This window comes from Dipodomys merriami, unplaced genomic scaffold (assembly GCF_024711535.1).
Source record: "Dipodomys merriami isolate MVZ:Mamm:240054 unplaced genomic scaffold, mDipMer1.0.p SCAF_11, whole genome shotgun sequence".
Classification (NCBI taxonomy): domain Eukaryota; kingdom Metazoa; phylum Chordata; class Mammalia; order Rodentia; family Heteromyidae; genus Dipodomys; species Dipodomys merriami.
Window position 1 is genome coordinate 37030456 of NW_027202382.1, and position 19302 is coordinate 37049757.

The following is a 19302-nucleotide window of genomic DNA, read 5'->3' on the forward strand; positions in this document are numbered from 1 at the left end:
ATCATATAATGTACATTGACGACATATCATAATGGTAAGTCATGTGCTTTGCACCATGGTGGACTCAAATGTATCTGACATTTTAAAGTGAATTCTTTTATATGTACTTAATGATGATATTTTTATACAAAATTATAAAATATTTCTTCAGGTCATGAAGTTCCTGAAAAACATGGGGCCGATCATTGTTTTAAGGATGACAAAATTGTGCACATTTATTTAATACTAGCTTTAAATAGAGAGTAATAGGACCACTATCATTAAAGTACATCATCTATATGTATGAGAATATTTGATAAAATCCATTAAAAGGTACAAAAAGGCTGGGTACCTGTGGTTACTGCCTGTAATCTTAGCTACTCAGGAGGCTGAGATCTGAGGATCATAGTACAAAGCCAGCCCAGGCAGGAAAGGCTGTGAAACTCTTATCTCCAATAAACCACCAGAAAACCAGAAGTGGCACTATAGCTCAAGTGGTAGAGTGCTAGCCTTGAGCTGAATAGCTGAGGTACAGCACTCAGGCCCAGAGTTCAAGTCCCATGACCAACACCCCCCCCCCCCACAAAAAAGGTACAAATAGGTGTTGACCATTTCTTAATATATATTGTGTGACAACAATTTTGAGATTTTTCTGGTAATAATAAAGTATTTACATTTAAACTTCATCATTTTTATCAATTCTCTACAATCATCGCTGAAATAAATAAAAATAGATACTGAAAACACAAAAGATCTACTAAATGAAAAGTTTTGTTTTTTAAAAGTTAAATGTAATGGACAAAACTTTAAGGGAGAAAAGTTAGAAGATGTTAAAAAAAGAAGGAGATGTTAAATATGATACTATAAAATGAAGAATCATTAATGAGTGTTTTGAGCAAGTATATGCTACATATTGGAAACCCAGGAAAAAAATAGAGAACTTTGCAGATAGCTATAACCTAACAAAATTAAACTACCAGGATATAGACAATCTGAACAGATCATAACAAGAAATGAGAAAGAACATGTAATAAAAAGTCTCCCAGCAAAGTTTATCTAAAAATGGAATGGTTTTCACGTTGAATTTTACCAACTGTCAACGAAGAGTGACAATTCTCAACTCATTCCAAAGTATCCTAAGGAAGGGAATTCATTTAAAACGTTTCTATGTATGATTTCACTACTTTCCTGACCCTAATATGAGATAATATGCTGGGCATGATGGGGCACAACTATATACTCAGCACTTCACAAGCAGAGGCAGGAAGTTTGTTTCTTTGAGGCTGCATGAGCTAAATAATAAAACCATTTCAGAAATGTAAGAAAGGACTCTCTCTCTCTCTCTTTCTCTTTCTCTCTCTCTCTCTCTCTTTCTCTCTCTCTCTCTCTCTCTCTCTCACACACACACACACGAACACAGTGAAAACTATATACCAATATCCTTGAGGAACCTTATTGTGATAAATCTCAATGAAGTATTAGCAAATCAAGTATAAAACTATATTAAAATTTATCCACTATGTTCAAGTGGGATTTATCTCAGATTAAAGGATAGTCGGACATATAAAACTGCGGGATAGAATATGACACATCCACAGAATGAAGTATTAAAACCAGATGATCATTTCAATTATGCATTAATCATGGTGAAATGTCATTTCTCTCAATCTTTTAGTCAGAAAGTGAAGATACCAGAGTATTTCTGGCATCCTTGAAATAGCATGGCATTTTACAAGAGATTTTGGTTAACATATACAATCATTTTCTTGGTTCATTGTAAATCAAAATTTCCCATTATGAACCAGGAAAGCAAAAAGTTTTGGGAATCACCAAGTTCATAATAGCTGCCTAAAGGTTGTTATCATTATTCCTCCAAGGTGAACTCTCTGGTGTCTGCTTCAACCAAGAGTTTTACCCCAAAGGAAACTCAGAGCAACGATGCAATTATACCCATTTGCCTCTAATTTGTAGCTGGGAATGGAGAGTTACCCCTGGGCCCTCTGTGTTGTTTGTGAAGTTAATACTCATGCTAATTTCTCAGGAGCTATAAGTAAATGAGTATCCATTAGCCTTTCAGTGAAAACTCTTCTGCCTCTCACAATGGAACTTTAAACCTCTTAGAGATCTCTTCTGTTTCACTGTATTTCATGCTGTCTAGAAAGAAATGAAAAATCTTGCTCATGCCTTATCGCAGAAGGTAACCTTGCTAATTGTAAGGAGCCAAGCCAGGGCAGGAGCAGAATTTCCATTTGGTGGTATGGCTGTGTCTGTTGTGTGTCCAGTGTGTGCTTCTTATCTCTAGTTTTAACTACACCACAGTGTGAAGAAAACCCAATTTAGAATAATTGGTCTTTAAAAAAATTTATCTTGAATATCCATTTAAATTTTAAGATGATAGGGTGATACTAAATATCCATGTATAATAATTTTATATTTACCTGGATCAATTTTAAGAGTAAAGAGACATGTCATCTTTTGCTTATCTTTAACTATTGGCTTTTCTTTCATATTTTATATGAAATCACTAACATTCTTCACCTCTACTGCCCCAGTGCAAATAGAATCAGGTCTTATTTTAAATTATGGTAATACATTCCAATTCAGGTAGCTTCCAGAATGCTTGCTTTGTTATGATTTAAACATTACACAGTAGACAACAAGAAGAAAAAATTTTACTCAATTGTTTACCTCTACTTAAATCATTCTTGGGTATACTATACTATTCTTGAGAACAGAATGAAAGGTCTGTTTTACAGACTACACATCACCTATTCTGATTCCTCAGTGATTTCCTAAACAATATCTTTTTCCAGGCCAATCATGGTTAAGACTATGATTGATCTTTTCTGGTTCTCAAATTCCTTAAACTTGTACAATTAGAACTTTTAAATATTGTGTACATTATTATGGTTTTTTATATGGCAGGTTCTTATATTAAGCATTACTTTTAAACAGCACATGAAAATTAACTTTTTAAAAATCATCTTAGCATCCTGTAACTAAACAATACGTTAAAATCATGAATATAGAATTTACAACTCCATTTCTAGAAATTCATCATATATATACATATATATAGGCTAGTTTACAATGGACATAAGAACATTATATATTTCAATATTTCTAGAAATATAAAAGTAATAAAAACATACTTTCCAATATGAGATATCAAATTATCATTTCTCTGGGCAACTGATTTTAATAACATAGATAGAAGTAGTGTAAGTAAATATATAATCCACCTCAAGTAACATAGCTCAATGGGATTTTTAATACATTGAGCTGAAAAATACCTGTACTTTAAAGATGATCAAATCAAGTTGGAAGAATTCGTATGTTAATGTAAACTTTAGTTTACCTCTATATGAGGTAAACTAAATGTTGCTCCTCAGCTCTTAAAAGCCAATATATTCAGATTTAGTATGTCTTTAGACTTTATGTTAGTACAAATTCATTATGTTCACTTTCCCTATTATGTCATGATTGTACTCAGGGATAGCTCTAAGACCAACTAACTTAAAGGAAAAAGAAGAGGATTAATTAATATTTACAAAGCACAGAAAAAAATGTTAAGAATCCTTGGCATAAATTGAAATCCTTTGTACAATTACTTGAAGATAATAATAATAATAATAATAATAATAATAATAATAAATAATTGACATAAAATCAAAATTAGGACCTATAAAAGGAGAAGCTATTATCTACTTACTCCAGAAAGACATTTGAAAGGTCATTTTTTATTGACAGATCCTGGAAAATTTTTCTGGTATTCTACAGCCTTGACCAAGAATGAGCTGGTCTAAGTTACATTGGAAATCAAACATGTTTTTCCCCCTACATCACAGGAAAAGTCCTTTAGAAAGGCCAAGTTAGAATGAAAATGTTGAGTGGGAAAAGATTTATTATAGGGTGTGTTACTAGCTATTTTATGTATTGACCTGGATGTAAACACTTGATTCTCTTGCTTTAACTTACCATATTGGACTTTGGTGACAAGTCTCCAAATTCCATTAGGGAAATTCAAAGCAGACCTTGGGTTCTCTGATCTTGATCCAGTGCATAAAAAAATCACTTAACAAATTGTATTTCTGTGGCCTGTGATAGGTTAAACCAGGCCAAGAGACAGTAAGAAGCCATTTATTAGTTTTGTTATTAATTCATGATCAACCTGACCTTGTACACTACCTCTTTGAATTCAGGTTTAAAATGGATTGCTGGATACCTTAATGTTAATCCTCACCCAAGTTAATGATCATTCTGAGATCATTCTGATGTCTGATAGTTTCTCCATAAAATGGTGAGTTGATTCTTTGGTGGACATTGTCATTTGTCCAGAATATCACTAACCTATTAGTGTGGCTAAAAGATGAAATGTCTTAGATTAAAATGCGAGTATTGACTAGGTCAAGTTCATGCTATTTATTTTCTGTCCAGAGAAACAGAATTAGAGAACCACAAGGAGGAATAATCAGAGCATGAAGTCATTCCCCACTCAACTCTGATTCAGGTCTTATCTGAAGACCATGATGATAATGCAACATTTCTCAAAAAAAAAAAAAAAAAGTCAAGTTAGTTTCTACATCAACAAATGCCCACCACTTTGGTAAAACGTTTGAAACATTTGGTTACAATGTCCATACTCACTAATTTAAATACATTGGACAATAGTCACAATAACTTTTCTTTCTTTCATGTCTTCTTTTCCCTCCTCACCACAATAAAGAAGTAGGAGAGCATGAGGAGGGGTAATGGAAGCACATTCTCTGAGTTCATCCTCCTGGGGCTCCCCATCAGGCCAGAGGAGCAAGGCCAGTTTTATGCCCTTTTCCTGGCCATGTACCTGACCACCGTGCTGGGGAACCTGCTCATCATCCTGCTCATCAGGCTGGACTCCCGCCTCCACACCCCCATGTACTTCTTCCTCAGCCACTTGGCTTTCACCGACATCTCTTTCTCCTCTGTCATAGCCCCGAAGATGCTCATGAACATGCTGACACAGAGCCGGTCCATCCCATATGCTGGGTGTATTTCCCAGGTGTATTTTTTCTTGTTTTTTGGGGATCTCGACAGCTTCCTCCTCACTTCAATGGCCTACGACAGATATGTGGCCATCTGTCACCCCCTGCGCTACACCACCATCATCAGTCAGAGGCTGTGTTTCCTGCTGGTTATTGTATCCTGGGTCTTATCTTGTATCAGTGCCCTTGTGCATACTCTCCTCCTAGCTCGTCTCTCTTTCTATGGAGACAATACTCTGCCCCATTTCTTCTGTGACCTCTCTGCCTTACTTAAGCTGTCCAGCTCAGACACCACAGTCAATGAGCTGGTTATCCTCACAGTAGGAGTGGTGGTCATTACTGTACCATTCTTATGCATTCTGGTCTCTTATGGCCGCATTGGGGCCACCATCCTGAGAGCTCCCTCCTTGAAGGGAATCTGCAAAGCCCTGTCCACATGTGGCTCTCACCTCTCTGTGGTTTCTCTTTATTATGGAGCAATTATTGGGCTCTACTTTTTCCCCGCATTCAGTAACACTAATGATAAAGATGTCATTGTGGCTGTGCTGTACACATTAGTGACACCTATGTTAAATCCTTTTATCTACAGTCTGAGGAATAAGGATATGAAAGGAGCTCTGAGAGCAGTATTCAGAAGAACATTTTCAGAATGATAAGGCTGGGGCTCATCTTTCCCTAAATTGTTATGTTGGTCTCTCAATACTACCCAGTTTTCCTTCGGCAAATTGCTGATTTTAGGGAATCTTAATGTAGCATCTTTTTCCTGCATTCATTTCACCTTTGATGGACTTAAAAAATGTTATTTAGTCATCTGTTTGGTTTTGAGTGATCAATCTATGTTGAAAAAAATGTCAGCCTCTCTGGGCATGGGAAAAAGAATAGTTAGACAAGATGTCAGGAAATCTAGACACATTGAGTTGAGTTCAAGCAGGTCTTCAGTGTAGCTTAATCCAACTGTTTTATTTTGAAGTGGAACAAAAGTAATTCAGTGTCCAACAACATACATTTAAGTTTTTTTTCTCTTTGCATTTGAAATTGTAGTTTGGGCTTTAATTCTGTGGACAACTATCTCTGCTCAAGACAAAGGCACATCATTTCATTACTTTAAACTGACTACAGTGACAGTCATTTCCCTATCCATTATTTTATTTGGTTCTAGTACCTGATAATTAAAATAAAGAGAGGTTTAGTCACCAGCCCTGTTCTACTAAGCTAGCGAAATTTAGTAGCGTGGAACTCAAATGATTGTGCAGGTGCATACTTCTAGCCCCATGAACCATGTGAGCATTTTTCAAATATCAGCAATATGTAACTTATTTTACTGGAAAATTTGCTTTCATCTTTACAAATACATTGAAAGAGCATGCAAATAAAACAATGTTTGCAACATATGTAGATAGATGTGCTATATAATATTTCATGTTTATATGTGTGTGCCCCACTCTACTAAAATCAACACCTTAGGGATCAAAATCTTAATGTAAGATCCATAAACTTGAAACTATTATAGGGAAAGACAAGGAAAAGTTTAAATATATACACATAGTTAATAATTTTTCTCAAAAGGACTCCAACTGCCCTAGAAATAAGGGCAATAATTGACAAATGGGACAAACTAGAATCAAGAGATACCACAAAGAATGTGGGAAATATCTTTACCTGCTATTTAGTGAATAAATGATCGATCTAGAATAAACAAAAAGCTCAAAAATATTAAGCAACAAAAGAACAAATGATCCAATTAATCAATGGATAGATGAGCAGACAGTTCTCAGAAAAGGAAACACAAAGGCTCACAAATAAGAGATGTTCAACTTAGTTGCAAAGGAAATGTAAATCAGAACTCCATTAAGATTCCATCTCATTTCAACTAGATTGGTAATGAACAAAAAACAATAAATACTAGAAAGGATGGAGGGAAAAGGAACTCTTGTATACAGTTGGTGGGTAAACTAATACAACCACAATGGAAAGTAGTACGGAGGCTCATAAAAAATATGGTAAGAGTCCATCACATTATGTATCATACCATAATTTGGGCATATATCTGGTGTATTAATTAATATGCATACCCATGTTTATTGCATCTCTGCTCATAATAGCCGAACCAGGGGAATTAGCTGAGCAGCATAACAGATGAATAGATACAGAATACATGTTACATATTTACCATGGAATATTATTCATCCCTAAAAAATAAAATGGCATTGGATGGCAAATAGGTGAAACAAATGGTGATCAAGTTAAGCAAGAATTGCCAAGCTGAAAAAGTAAAATACCACATGTTCTCTCTTCCTGTGAATGAATGGCAAGAATGTAAAGCAGGTGGCGTGCTGTCCAGGGTGTAGGCATTTGTGGGAGTGCAAAGGTGAGAGAGTGAGGGAAAGTGAATGTTGTCAAAGTATATTATGAATGAAGCTCATTGAGATTGGCACAGGGTTCAAAAGCAAGAGACTCCGGCTATGACAATTTCTTTTTGGTTCATTATGAATTATGAATCCTGTTTCTGCAAGGTAAATTGAGAAGGCCAAAAGTTTTATGACTCACCAAGAGCCTAATGCTGACTTTGGGTTATTACCATATTTCTCTTTTCTATGCTTGTTCCAATAAGTAGTTCTTTTCCCCAAGAGAGCTAAAGGTAATTATATACAGTTAGTTGCTAATTTAGAGCTGGGGATGTAGATGATCGATGTGATGTTTTAAAATTAAAACTCACACTGATTTCTCAGGAGGCACGAACCTTCATCTATATATCTATATATTTTGTAAGGATTTAAACAGAGACTCTAAATGCATATGCCTCTCAAAGGGGATCTCTGAGCTCTGCATGGGCTTTACCTGTTTCATTGTTTTCTGTGAATTGTAGAGAAAGAAATGGAAGAATCTCCCCATACTTTGCAACTGAAGGTATTTGTGCTCAGCACCTAAGGTACAAGGATTAGGGTTTATATTCAGCAGTATCATTTGTGTATTTCTGGATATCTTTCTAATATGTGTCATCGGTATTTACAATCACCATGCTGTGAGTGACAGCTCCACACACGGTAATTTATCCTCCCTTAAGAGACTACCCCAAATTTGGTAGGATAGGGCAAACCTAGTCCTCCATGTACAAGGACTTAGCTCAAACTAATCTTAAATCTATATTGGATGAAATGTTGGAAAAAATACTCCCCATTTTGTTGATCCCTAATCACCATTAAGTATTCTTAACAGGTTTTCCAAATTTTATATCAAATCTCTGAATGTTTATTAGTTTTTGGTGCCAAAATACAGGTGTAAATATATTTTATTTTGTATCTTACCTACTATAGGAAACTCCAACTTGAGTTTCTGCTGATAATCTTGAGGATTGGGTGAGGGGGAGGATGGGAAGGGATGGGAAGGGGAAACAAAGGAGGAGGCTACAATGCTTGATAAGAAATGTACTCATTATCTTGCCCATGTAATTGTAACCCCTTGTATAGTATTTTTTACAATAAAAAAATAAAAATAAAATAAAATAAAAATCAATATAAATGGTAAAAAATCTGACTTCTACAATAACAAGCAGAAAGCCATTTAAAATTTGTGTTTACTGTTGCTATAAAGATAGAACTGAAATTTTCTGTTATAGGTAAATGTGCAAAATGACCTATGAATAATTTTTTTTATAAATTGCAATATTGCTGGAAATAGCATACTATTACAAAGAATATTCATGCTTAATACATTGTTGTTAAATAGTAATGAGTACTATAATGAATGTCTAATCCATCTCTGATAAAATCATATTAGGAGGATTTTCAGATAGCAGTTTGGAGAATGTGGGAATTTGAAAGACAATTTCAATCAAATCAGGAGAATTTATACATGAATGTGAACTTCTGTTAACTTCCAAAATGAATTAGACAGTAGAATCCTCAGCTATGAAAGAGAAAGAGAGATGAAAGCTAGAGTTTCACAGATTTGAGTTACAGAGAGAAGCCAGCAAGTAGAAGAGATAATTTAGTTTGAATAACTGGATAATGACCTGACCTTACACTTCTCAATTTATATTTCTATGATGAACTCAGTTTCTACCTGCTTAAAGCTAGCCTGGTCTTGTAGTCATTTTGTCACTTTACAATTTCTCCCAAAAATGTTGAGTTTGATTCTAAGTGGGCAAATTTTATCTTTGACTGGACCAATCCACTCGCTAAAATGCACATATTGGCTAGCTTAAAAGCATATTTTTAATGTAGTAGTAAAAATGATTTCTCTTTCTTTTACGTTTCCATTCATTTTTCACTTCGCAGAAGATGAAGAGGAACATGCAGAAAGTTGATAAAGCAGTGTGTCTGAGATCTTTCTCCTGGGGCTCCCCATCCAACCAGAAGAGCAAGGCCTGTTCTATGCCCTGTTCCTGGTCACGTACCCGACCACCGTGCTGGGGAACCTGCTCATCATCCTGCTCATCAGGCTGGACTCCCGCCTCCACAACCCCATGTACTTCTTCCTCAGCCACTTGGCTTTCACTGACGTCTTTCTCCTCCATCACAGCCCCGAAAATGCTCATGAACATGCTGACCCAGAGCTGATCCATCCTATACGTTGGGTGTGCTTCCCAGTTGTATTTTTTCTATATTCTATGTAGATCTGGACAGCTCCCTCCTCATCTCAATGGACTATGGCAGGTCTATGGCCATCTTCCACCCTCTGCACATACCAGTATCATGCAGCAGAGCCTGAGTTTCCTGCTAGTTGTTGCATCCTGGGTCTTATCCATTTCCAGTGTCCTTGTGCCCACCCTCTTCCTAGTCCATCTCTCTGTGGTGACAACACTCTAGCCAACTTCTTCTGAGACCTCTCTGCCTTACTTAAGCTGTCCAGCTCAGACACCACAGTCAATGAGCTGGTTATCCTCACAGTAGGAGTGATGGTCAATACTGTACCATTCCTATTCTGGTCTCTTATGGCCGCATTGGGGCCACCATCCTGAGAGCTCCTACTGTGAAGTGAATCTGCAAAGCTCTGTCCACATGTGACTCTCACCTCTCCATGGTTTCTCTGTACTATGGAGCAATTATTGGGCTCTACCTTTTCCCTTCATCCAATAACATCAATGCTAATAATATTGTGACTATATTATTCTGCCTGGTCACTCCCATGCTAAATCCATTTATTTATAGTCTGAGGAATCGGGATATGAAAGGCACTCTAGAAAACACATACAGTAGTAGAATATTTGTTTGGTGGGTGTCACCTTCCTATTAAGAGGATACAAGATCCTAAACCCTTACATATATGCTTTCCTCTCTGAATTGCTATTTTTATTGTATCTTGATGTGGCACCTTTTTCAGAAAGTATTTCACCTTGGATGAAGCTTTCCCCCTGTCCAGTGGTCTGATCTTGAGAGACTTGATTTTTAGAAATTTCCCTTTATATTTCATTTTATATTATTAAGAAGTTGTACAAAGTGTTTCAATTCAACATGTCAGTTTATGAGTACAATGCATCTGGACTAATGCCACCCCTTTCATCATTCTCCCTGTAATCTCTCCCAAACCACATTTGACCTTTTGTCTGCAAATTTTTTCCTTACAATATTTATTTTTCTTAAAGCCCCAATTTGTAGCTCCTTTGTAGGTTATTTTTTATTTCAGAAGATAACAAAGTAACTTCTAATAACACGTTTATAAGATTATTTCTTTGTTGCTTTGTATGTCCCTCCCCCATGGTATAACCCCTGATTTCATTGTATTTGATGTTGGCATAATTTGTGGAGGGGAAGGGCAAAAACAAATTGTTTAAATAGGGATACAGGTGGACCCATTGCAACAATGAGACGTACAAGTCATGTCGAAAAACGAACTTTGCAACTTTGGCCGGGGGGGGGGCCGGTGGGGGCCGGAGGGTGGGTGGGAGATGGGAAGGGATGGTAAAGGGAAACAAAGGAGCAAAGGATGAGGCAAAAATGCTTGATAAGAAATGTACTCACTATCTTGCCCATGTAATTGTACCCCCTCTGTACGGTATTTTCACAATAAAAAAAAGAAAAAAAGAGAAAAAATAGGTTCATTATTTCAATTTTATATTTACTTTATATTGTACACGGAAATTATTTATGAGTAATCCTAATAAGAAATTGGAACGGAAGATCTTCATGATAAGTGAACTGGACCAAGTTTAGAGAAAAGGTCATGTTTTTTCTCAGAAGCAACATGCTGAATCTAGACATATAAAAGATTTATATATATATACATATTTGTATGTACACACGTATAAAAATACATATAATTATTTAATTGTGGGACTGTTGGGGAGGCTGACAGAGATTTGAGAGGAAAAGAAGATGATGGGTGAATATTATCTAAATAATCACATCTATATGTGAAGATGGCATAAAGAAACTCATCAAACTTATCAAAGGCTGTTGAATAATAGAGGGTGGAAATAAAAGAAAGAAAAACAGATAAGGGTCATCCAATTAAAGTATATAGTCACGTGTGAAATTATACTTTAAAACCTCTATATAATTCATATATTCTAAGGAAAACAAATGACAGAATTACAAAGATTCAGAAAATTATTATACCTTCAAAATTAATAAAGTTCTGACAGTTAACTAAAGAACCAATGCAACAATGATACTCACAAGACAATTTGTTGGAAATGAACTTTACAACTTGGGGGAGGATTAAGGGAGAAGGGAAGTGAGAGAAAAACAAAGGAGGGAGTAACAATATTTGACAAAAAATGTACTCACTATCTTAAGTATGTAACCATAACCCCTTGGTACATCACCTTGACAATAAAATTAAATTGATAAAAAAGAAGAAACAGGCAGGCACTGGTGGCTCATACCTGTAATCCTAGCTACTCAGGAGACTGAACTTAGAGGATCATGGTTCAAAGCCAACCCAGACAGAAGAGTACATGAGACTCTTATCTCTAGTTAACCATCAGAAATCCAGAAGTGGCATTGTGGTTCAAAGTGAGAGAGTGCTAACCTTGAGCTGAAGAGCTCAGGGACAGCACCCAGGCCCAGATTTTAAGCCCCAGGACCAACAAAAGAAGAAGAAGAAAGAAGGAAGAAGGAAGAAGAAAGAAGAAGAAGAAGAAGAAGAAGAAGAAGAAGAAGAAGAAGAAGAAGAAGAAGAAGAAGAAGAAGAAGAAGAAGAAGAAGAAGAAGAAGAAGAGGAAGAGGAAGAGGAAGAGGAAGAGGAAGAGGAAGAGGAAGAGGAAGAGGAAGAAGAAGAAGAAGAAGAAGAAGAAGAAGAAGAAGAAGAAGAAGAAGAAGAAGAAGAAGAAGAAGAAGAAGAAGAAGAAGAAGAAGAAGAAGAAGGAGGGGGAAGAGGAGGAGGAGGAGGGGGAGGGGGAGGAGGAGGAGGAGAGGAAACAGGAGTTTATAGAATAATAAAGAAAATTGAGAATAATCCCTTCACATCTATCCCATGAACTACAAGAATACACACATAACACACATTAAGTGAAATTTAGAACATAATATATGTACAAAATGAGAGGTTTACACTGAAACAGAAACAACAAACACAACTTTTATTTGAAAACCTACAAGTGGAGAATAACAGGAATTGTTTCAATTTGCTTATATTTGCTAAAGACTTATTCTGTGTCCCAAGATGTAATCTAGATTGTAGAAAGTTCCATGGGCTGCTGAGGAGAATGTAGCATTGTGCAACTGCTTGATGGAATACTCTATATATGTTTGTCAGGTCCATTTAGTCTTCAGGGTCATTTGATTGTGAAGTTTCTTTGTTGTTTTGTTGTTGTTTTCTGGTTAATCTATGTATTGGTGAAAGTGGAATATTGAAGTCTCTCACTATCACTGTACTACATGATCTATTGCTTCTAAGTTCAGTGGGGTTTGTTTAAAGTTGGGTGCGACACTTGGCGCATTTATGTTAATAGTCGTTATCTCCTCTTGCTAGATTGTTCTCTTTATTATTTTAACGTGACCTTCTTTGTGTCTTTTGACTAATTTTGGTTTGAAATCTACTTTAACTAATATGAATTCAGCTATTCCTGTTGCCTTTGCAACAGGTCTGTTTGTTGGAAGATCTTCAGCCTTTCACTCCAAGCCAATGTTTGTGTCAGTGGGGTGAATTCCTTGTAGGCAAAAGATAGTTGGATCATATTTTTTAAAATCAGCTAACCATTCTATACCTTTGTTTTGGATAGTTGAATCCATTGATATTCAGAGATGTATAGTATTTTCTGCCATCTTAATTTTTTATTGTTAAGTCTTTTTTTCTCTTTATTTGCTTATCTACTCATCTGGTGTTATTTATTTATTTATTTCCCATAGAAGGAGAAACAAATGGCTAACAGATACATGAAAAAATGTTCAAGATTCTTAGCTATTAGGAAAGGCAAACTATCCTAACATTTCACCTCAATCATCTCGAAGTGGATGATAATGAAGGTGAGCTAAAACTATAGAGTCTATACCATAGGACACACAGACAGAACAAAGGAAAGGCTTAGTTCAGAGGCTGAATGTGCTTATAAACAGATTCCAGGAACAGGATGACAGACGTAGATCAGAGCCACTTAAGATCATCTAACCACAACTAGTCACAGAATTACAAGTGAGACAGCCAAGACAATCATTCCCAGATGAATCCCCAGACATCCCCCAGATTCATGAACAACAGAAGTGCTTCTTGATGACTGACCCTGAGATTTTTGTTATTGTTTGTTATCCAATTGTATTGGGACCATTCCATTCACCTGGAATGAAACATGAGAAAAAAGAATAAGAAAGCAGAGTATGTTTCTTTGATGGCTACTATATTAAGGAGGTTTTCTCATGGGTGGGTTCAATGTTAAAATTGATTCTCTTGTGTCAGGGATATTTAGAGACATCTAGACTGCCTTTTCATGCAACTCCTATGAAATGGTTGAAGCATATTTTTTTTTCTTGGATGTTTCTGTATAGCCCCTGGTTTTGTGGTGCATCATTCTATACAGTTATCTCACTCCTTCTCTGAGAGTTTCTTTGGCTTTCTAAAAGATAAGGTTGGGGAGAATTAACTGGCTTCAAAACTCTTCTACTTGTTTCACATAACCTATCTGTGGTCTTTAGGAGACATTTTGTTTTTATTACCCACTGGGAATAAAAGTAGTGCCCAGAAACACTTTGGGCTTATCTTACTCCTCCCCTCTTCTCTTGTTTATTCCTTGCTATTGTTTTTGGTTTCACAAAAGCAGATTTCTATCAAAGGCTTTAGATGGTTTTATTGGATCTTCTCCCATTAAAATTGAAGTAAAAAATAAAGTACCTCCCTCCCCATTGGGAGGATCTGGTGTTCAGTGCAAAGCTTTAGCTAAAAGAAAACCCTACTTAAAGCCCTCTCTTTAAGACCCTTCTTATATCTAACTCTTAGGTGTTTCTAGATCCACTTTTAATGCAAAATCTTGAGTTATGTTGATGCATTTGCACTTCTTATAACTATCTTTACTTTGAATATTGAAACTCATATTGGTGTATTTAATTTTATGTCTATCAAATCTTGGTGCATTTGTTGAAATAGCCAATTCAATAACCTAACACTAATACTTCCTCTTCCTGATCTTCCTGATCAGATGAACTTTGTGCATCCAGATAATCCTTACTTATTAACCTAAAGCAAGTGAAGTCTTTTGTATCCTCTTTCAGCTGAACAAATAATTAACAATACTTAGCATTCCACATAAATTAACATATTTATATAGATAAACTGCACAACCTACAATAATGCTCTGAGGAAGACAGCCAAGATTGAAACATTCTCCTTTAACTATGTGATCTTAGGGCATTCTTCTCCTCACTGAACCTGTTTTCCAAACAACTTCTTAGGATTGTTGTAAGGATAAAAATACATGGTTTATCGTATACTAATCTCTTGCATCAGCACCTGAAGCAATTGAGTTGACATTCACTTTACCACTAAATCTCTATATGTGTTTGAGAGCAAGGAAGAAGGAGATATAACTCTAGAGAACAAGGAGACAATGTGTAAACTTTTATGTAAATAAAATAATATTTTGTTGTTCTTCAAAAGTTCTAGAAGGTTTGAGGGCTGCTGGATATCTAGGAGCTATACCTTCATACAATGGACACATTCTTAGAAGTGGCGATGTGGATTTCCAGACATGTTTATAATAAATTAAAAATCCAAAAGAGTGGACTTGATGGCATCCATTTAATGATTCCTCCCCAATTTTTCCAATCTCAGTAACCCATAAAATAAGATGAATGTCACATAAAATCATACAAGACACGTTTTATTTTGCTCTTTGCTCAACAGGAACAAAAGCAATGCCAGCAAAGCATTGTGAGTGGCAGCTGTGGGAAGAAGATAAATGAGGCGTACTTTCAATTATTTGTATTTACATTTTTGAGGAAATGATTATGTGAGTGTGGTTTAAAGAAAGACAAATATTAACTGGAAGAATGAGTTTTCTTACTGAGGAGTTTTCTTAGAGCCCCTTTCATGTCTTTATTTCTCAGACTGTAAATGAAGGGGTTCAACATGGGTGTGACCACTGAATACATCACTGAAGCAATGATGTTATTGCCACTGGTGGTGTTGGGTGGGGGAAGAAAATAAAGACCAATAATTGCCCCATAATAAAGAATCACCACTGATAAGTGAGATCCACAAGTGGACAATGCTTTACAGATGCCTTTGGTAGAGGGAGCCTGGAGGATGGTGAACCCAATGCAACCATAAGAAATCAGGATGTACAGAAACGGCAGCATGATGGCTGCCAGTCCTGCTGTCAAGATTGCCAGCTGGTTCAGGGATGTCTCTGAGCAGGACAACTTGAGCATAGCACCCAAGTCACAGAAGAAGTGGGGGACAATGTATTCTGCACAGAAGACAAGATGAGCTAAGAGGAGGGTATGCAGAAGAGCACAGGCACTAGCAATGACCCAGGACACAGCTACCAGCATACCACAAAGGCTCTGGCTCATGATGGTGGTATAGTGCAGAGGATAGCAGATGGCTACATATCTGTCATAGGCCATTGAAGTGATAAGAAAACTGTCCAGGTCAGCAAAGAATATAAAAAAATATGTCTGTGAAATGCACCCCTCGTAGGTGATGGATTGGCGCTGGCTCTTCATATTTATCAACATCTTTGGGACAGTAACTGATGAGAAAGAGATGTCGGTGAAAGCCAAGTGGCTGAGGAAGAAGTACATGGGGGTGTGGAGGCGGGAGTCCAGCCTGATGAGCAGGATGATGAGCAGGTTCCCAAGCACGGTGGTCAGGTACATGGCCAGGAACAGGGCAAAGAAAGCACCCTGATGTTCTGGCCGGATGGGAAGTCCCAGGAGTAGGAACATGGATATACTACTGTGGTTTTCAGACCTCATACTTACAGTAAGAAACAATGATCCAGTGCCAAGGACTCACACCTGTAATTGTAACTATTCAGGAGGCCAAGATCCAGAGGATCATGGTTTGAAGCCAGTTCAGGTAGAAAATTTCACAAGGCTCCATCTCCAAAATAACTGGCAAAAAGCCAAGTGACCTCCCTGCACAAGGATGATTTTAGCAGAGATGTTATTTTGACTTATGGAATGTCTTCTTTCATATTTCCTTCCATGTTCCACATATTCTGCTGCAAATGTGGTAGAAAATAATATAGGTTTATGATACACATTGCTTTCTTTCTCAGACTGATACCAGTCTTTGTAAATAATAACACAGTTAAAATTTACTAAACATTCTAATAGTTTATATGTGGTAATTCAATAATCTTGCATGAACTAAATAGGCACTGCTATCTTTTCTGTTCTTCAGACAAGAGAGCTGTACAGTAGACAGTCTTACAAGTCATGGAAGTAGGAAGGGAAAAAGAAGGATATAAACTCAAGAATGTTGGCTCTCGATTTTGTGCCACAGAAGCAAAGAGAAATTATTTGGCACCAGAAATATCACTATGGCTCCTAGCTTTTGTGTGTAATGAACTTTTTAATTCTATATCCCCTGCCTGGTTATATATTCCATGATTGTTTCTAATTTGTTCATTAACAACAGGTCCAGAAATCTATCCAAGATAATTAGTGCAAGTACAACATCATTTTTAGGTCAAATAGATGTCTCATCCAAATAAAATTTTTCTGACAGTTTCAATAATAAGCTTCAGTTAGGGATAGTTCAGAGCCAGGCATAACCCCAATGAAAGTACAATCCATGTTTTAAATGGTCACAGTCACCATGTTTCAAAGAACAACAATTTAAAAGCCAAAGCAATTTTCAAAAGAAATTTTAACTTTTTGGTGTGTATAAAATAGCATAAAAGGATTTATTTATGAATCCAAATAAACATAAAAATACATCTATAGATTTTTGAAGAAGCTTTAATACTATAATGTATCAAAGCATATAATAAAGCTATAGTAACTATAAGTAATGCATAGGACACACAATAGCCAATGGAGGAAAAGGGAGAACCAAGAGCTAATAGGTTTATAATGAACATCTGGCAATGGACAGAAGTGACATAATAATAGTTCTGAGCAGCTGTCTATCCATATATTTCAAAAACCATACAGCCAGGTGCTGGTGGCTCATGCCTGTAACCCTAGCAACTCAGGAGGCTGAGGAAAGACTATGAAACTCATTTCCAGTTAATCACCAAAAATTCCAGAAGTAGAGCATCCAGTTACTGAGTTCAAGCCCCAAGACTAGCACACACACACACACACACACACACACACACACACACACACACACACACACACACACACACACACACACTACATCCCTAACTCACACCATATATGAAATTCCCAGATGAATTGAAGTTAATTATGAAAAACAAATTTTCAAAACCATTAGGATATGTCATAGCTTCTATTCAGTATTCAGTATCTGAAGGTACTAACATATTTCTTAATAAAGTCCCCAAATACTGACAGAAAAATAAAAGTTCTAGCAAATTTTTCAATATCAAAATAAATTTCCTTAACTATGTAACTACAACAACCATCACAGGAAACTCATAAAATTAAGATAGAAGTTACAAATGGGATAATGTATGACATCCCAAACCAGCAAAAGATTGGTACTCAGAATATATACAAATTGGTATAAATCAATAAAGTGAAAACACCCAATCAAAATATAGAAGATAATGCAATCCAGAAATTTGTGGAAAATAAAGCTCAAATGGATAATAAACATATCTAAAGTAGCTTGATTTCAAATGACAAAGGAAATGTAAATGACACTAACCATGAATACTCTTGATGACAGTTTCAACTATGCATTTGCAATAAGCATGGGGAAAAGAATATCTTATAAATTGCTATTAGATGTTCAAACCTGTTCATCCACTTTGAATATGATTTATAAATTTGAAGGTTTGTATTTTCTTTGATGTAGTGATTTTTACCCAGGCATTCCCTGCAAAAGTGCTCTCTCTTCTTCACTCTGAAGTAGACTGCATTGGTATTTTCAGTGTTGTTTGAAAGAGTAAAGATGAAACAACGAATTGCCTAGTAGTCAAGAAATGGGTGAACAGATAATAGTTTATCATACATTTCTACCTATCAATAAAAATAAACTTCTACCATATATTTCTACCTGGATAGTTCTCTAAGAATTAATCTTGAGTTAAAACAGATGCAGAATTATGCTTACAGTATGATATCATCCATTAAAACACTTAACAACACTGTATGTTACTAATTGGTACAAATATATTGGTTAATGATGAAATCATATATTAATGAGTATCTTAAACTCAGTGAAAAGATGATGAAATAGCAGAACAACAACAACAAAAACGTAATAGGTGGACTGAAGGACTGGTTGTGCCTGACATTTTGGGTTGTTTTATTTATTTTTTTAAATTTTATTTTTATTTTATTTTTTGCCTGAACTGATAGATTAAAAAACAAGGAACAGATGGATCATCAGACCAAAACCACTTTGGATAATCTACAGATAGAGGGAGTCAGAGGAAAGAGTTCTTTGGAACCTTGTTAGTGCAAACACACTTCATTGACCAATTTTTTCCTATGTCCCTATTATGACAGACCAAAATTAGCAAATCACTGGTTCATTTTAAGATTCAGATTTTTGTTTTTGACGGTCATGGGGCCTAAACACTGGGCCTGGGTGCTGTCCCTCAGCTCTTCAGTTCAAGGCTAGTGCTCTACCACTTGAGCCACAGCGCCACTTCTGCCTTTTCTGCTTATGTGGTACTGAGCAATCGAACCCAGGGCCTCATGCATGCAAGGCAAGCATTCTACCACGGAGCTACCTTCCCAGCCCCTTGGGTTGTTTGAAAGAGCAGAAACAAGAATGGTAGCAG

General features: G+C 36.3%; 2 protein-coding genes and 1 pseudogene across 2 annotated transcripts; 2 read left to right on the top strand and 1 right to left on the bottom strand.

Moving 5' to 3' along the window:
- Positions 1-3771: 3771 nt before the first annotated feature.
- Positions 3772-5653, top strand: LOC138816502 (olfactory receptor 1J21-like). Its single transcript, XM_070006288.1, has 2 exons — positions 3772-3779; positions 4717-5653. Exons 1-2 carry the CDS (start codon positions 3772-3774, stop codon positions 5651-5653), a joined length of 945 nt encoding a protein of 314 aa, XP_069862389.1.
- A 1840-nt stretch (positions 5654-7493) lies between these two features.
- On the top strand, positions 7494-10235 carry LOC138815620 (olfactory receptor 1J21-like; annotated as a pseudogene).
- A 5174-nt stretch (positions 10236-15409) lies between these two features.
- On the bottom strand, positions 15410-16351 carry LOC138816510 (olfactory receptor 1J1-like). Its single transcript, XM_070006301.1, has one exon. The coding sequence runs from the start codon at positions 16349-16351 to the stop codon at positions 15410-15412; it is 942 nt and encodes a 313-aa protein (XP_069862402.1).
- Positions 16352-19302: the final 2951 nt, after the last annotated feature.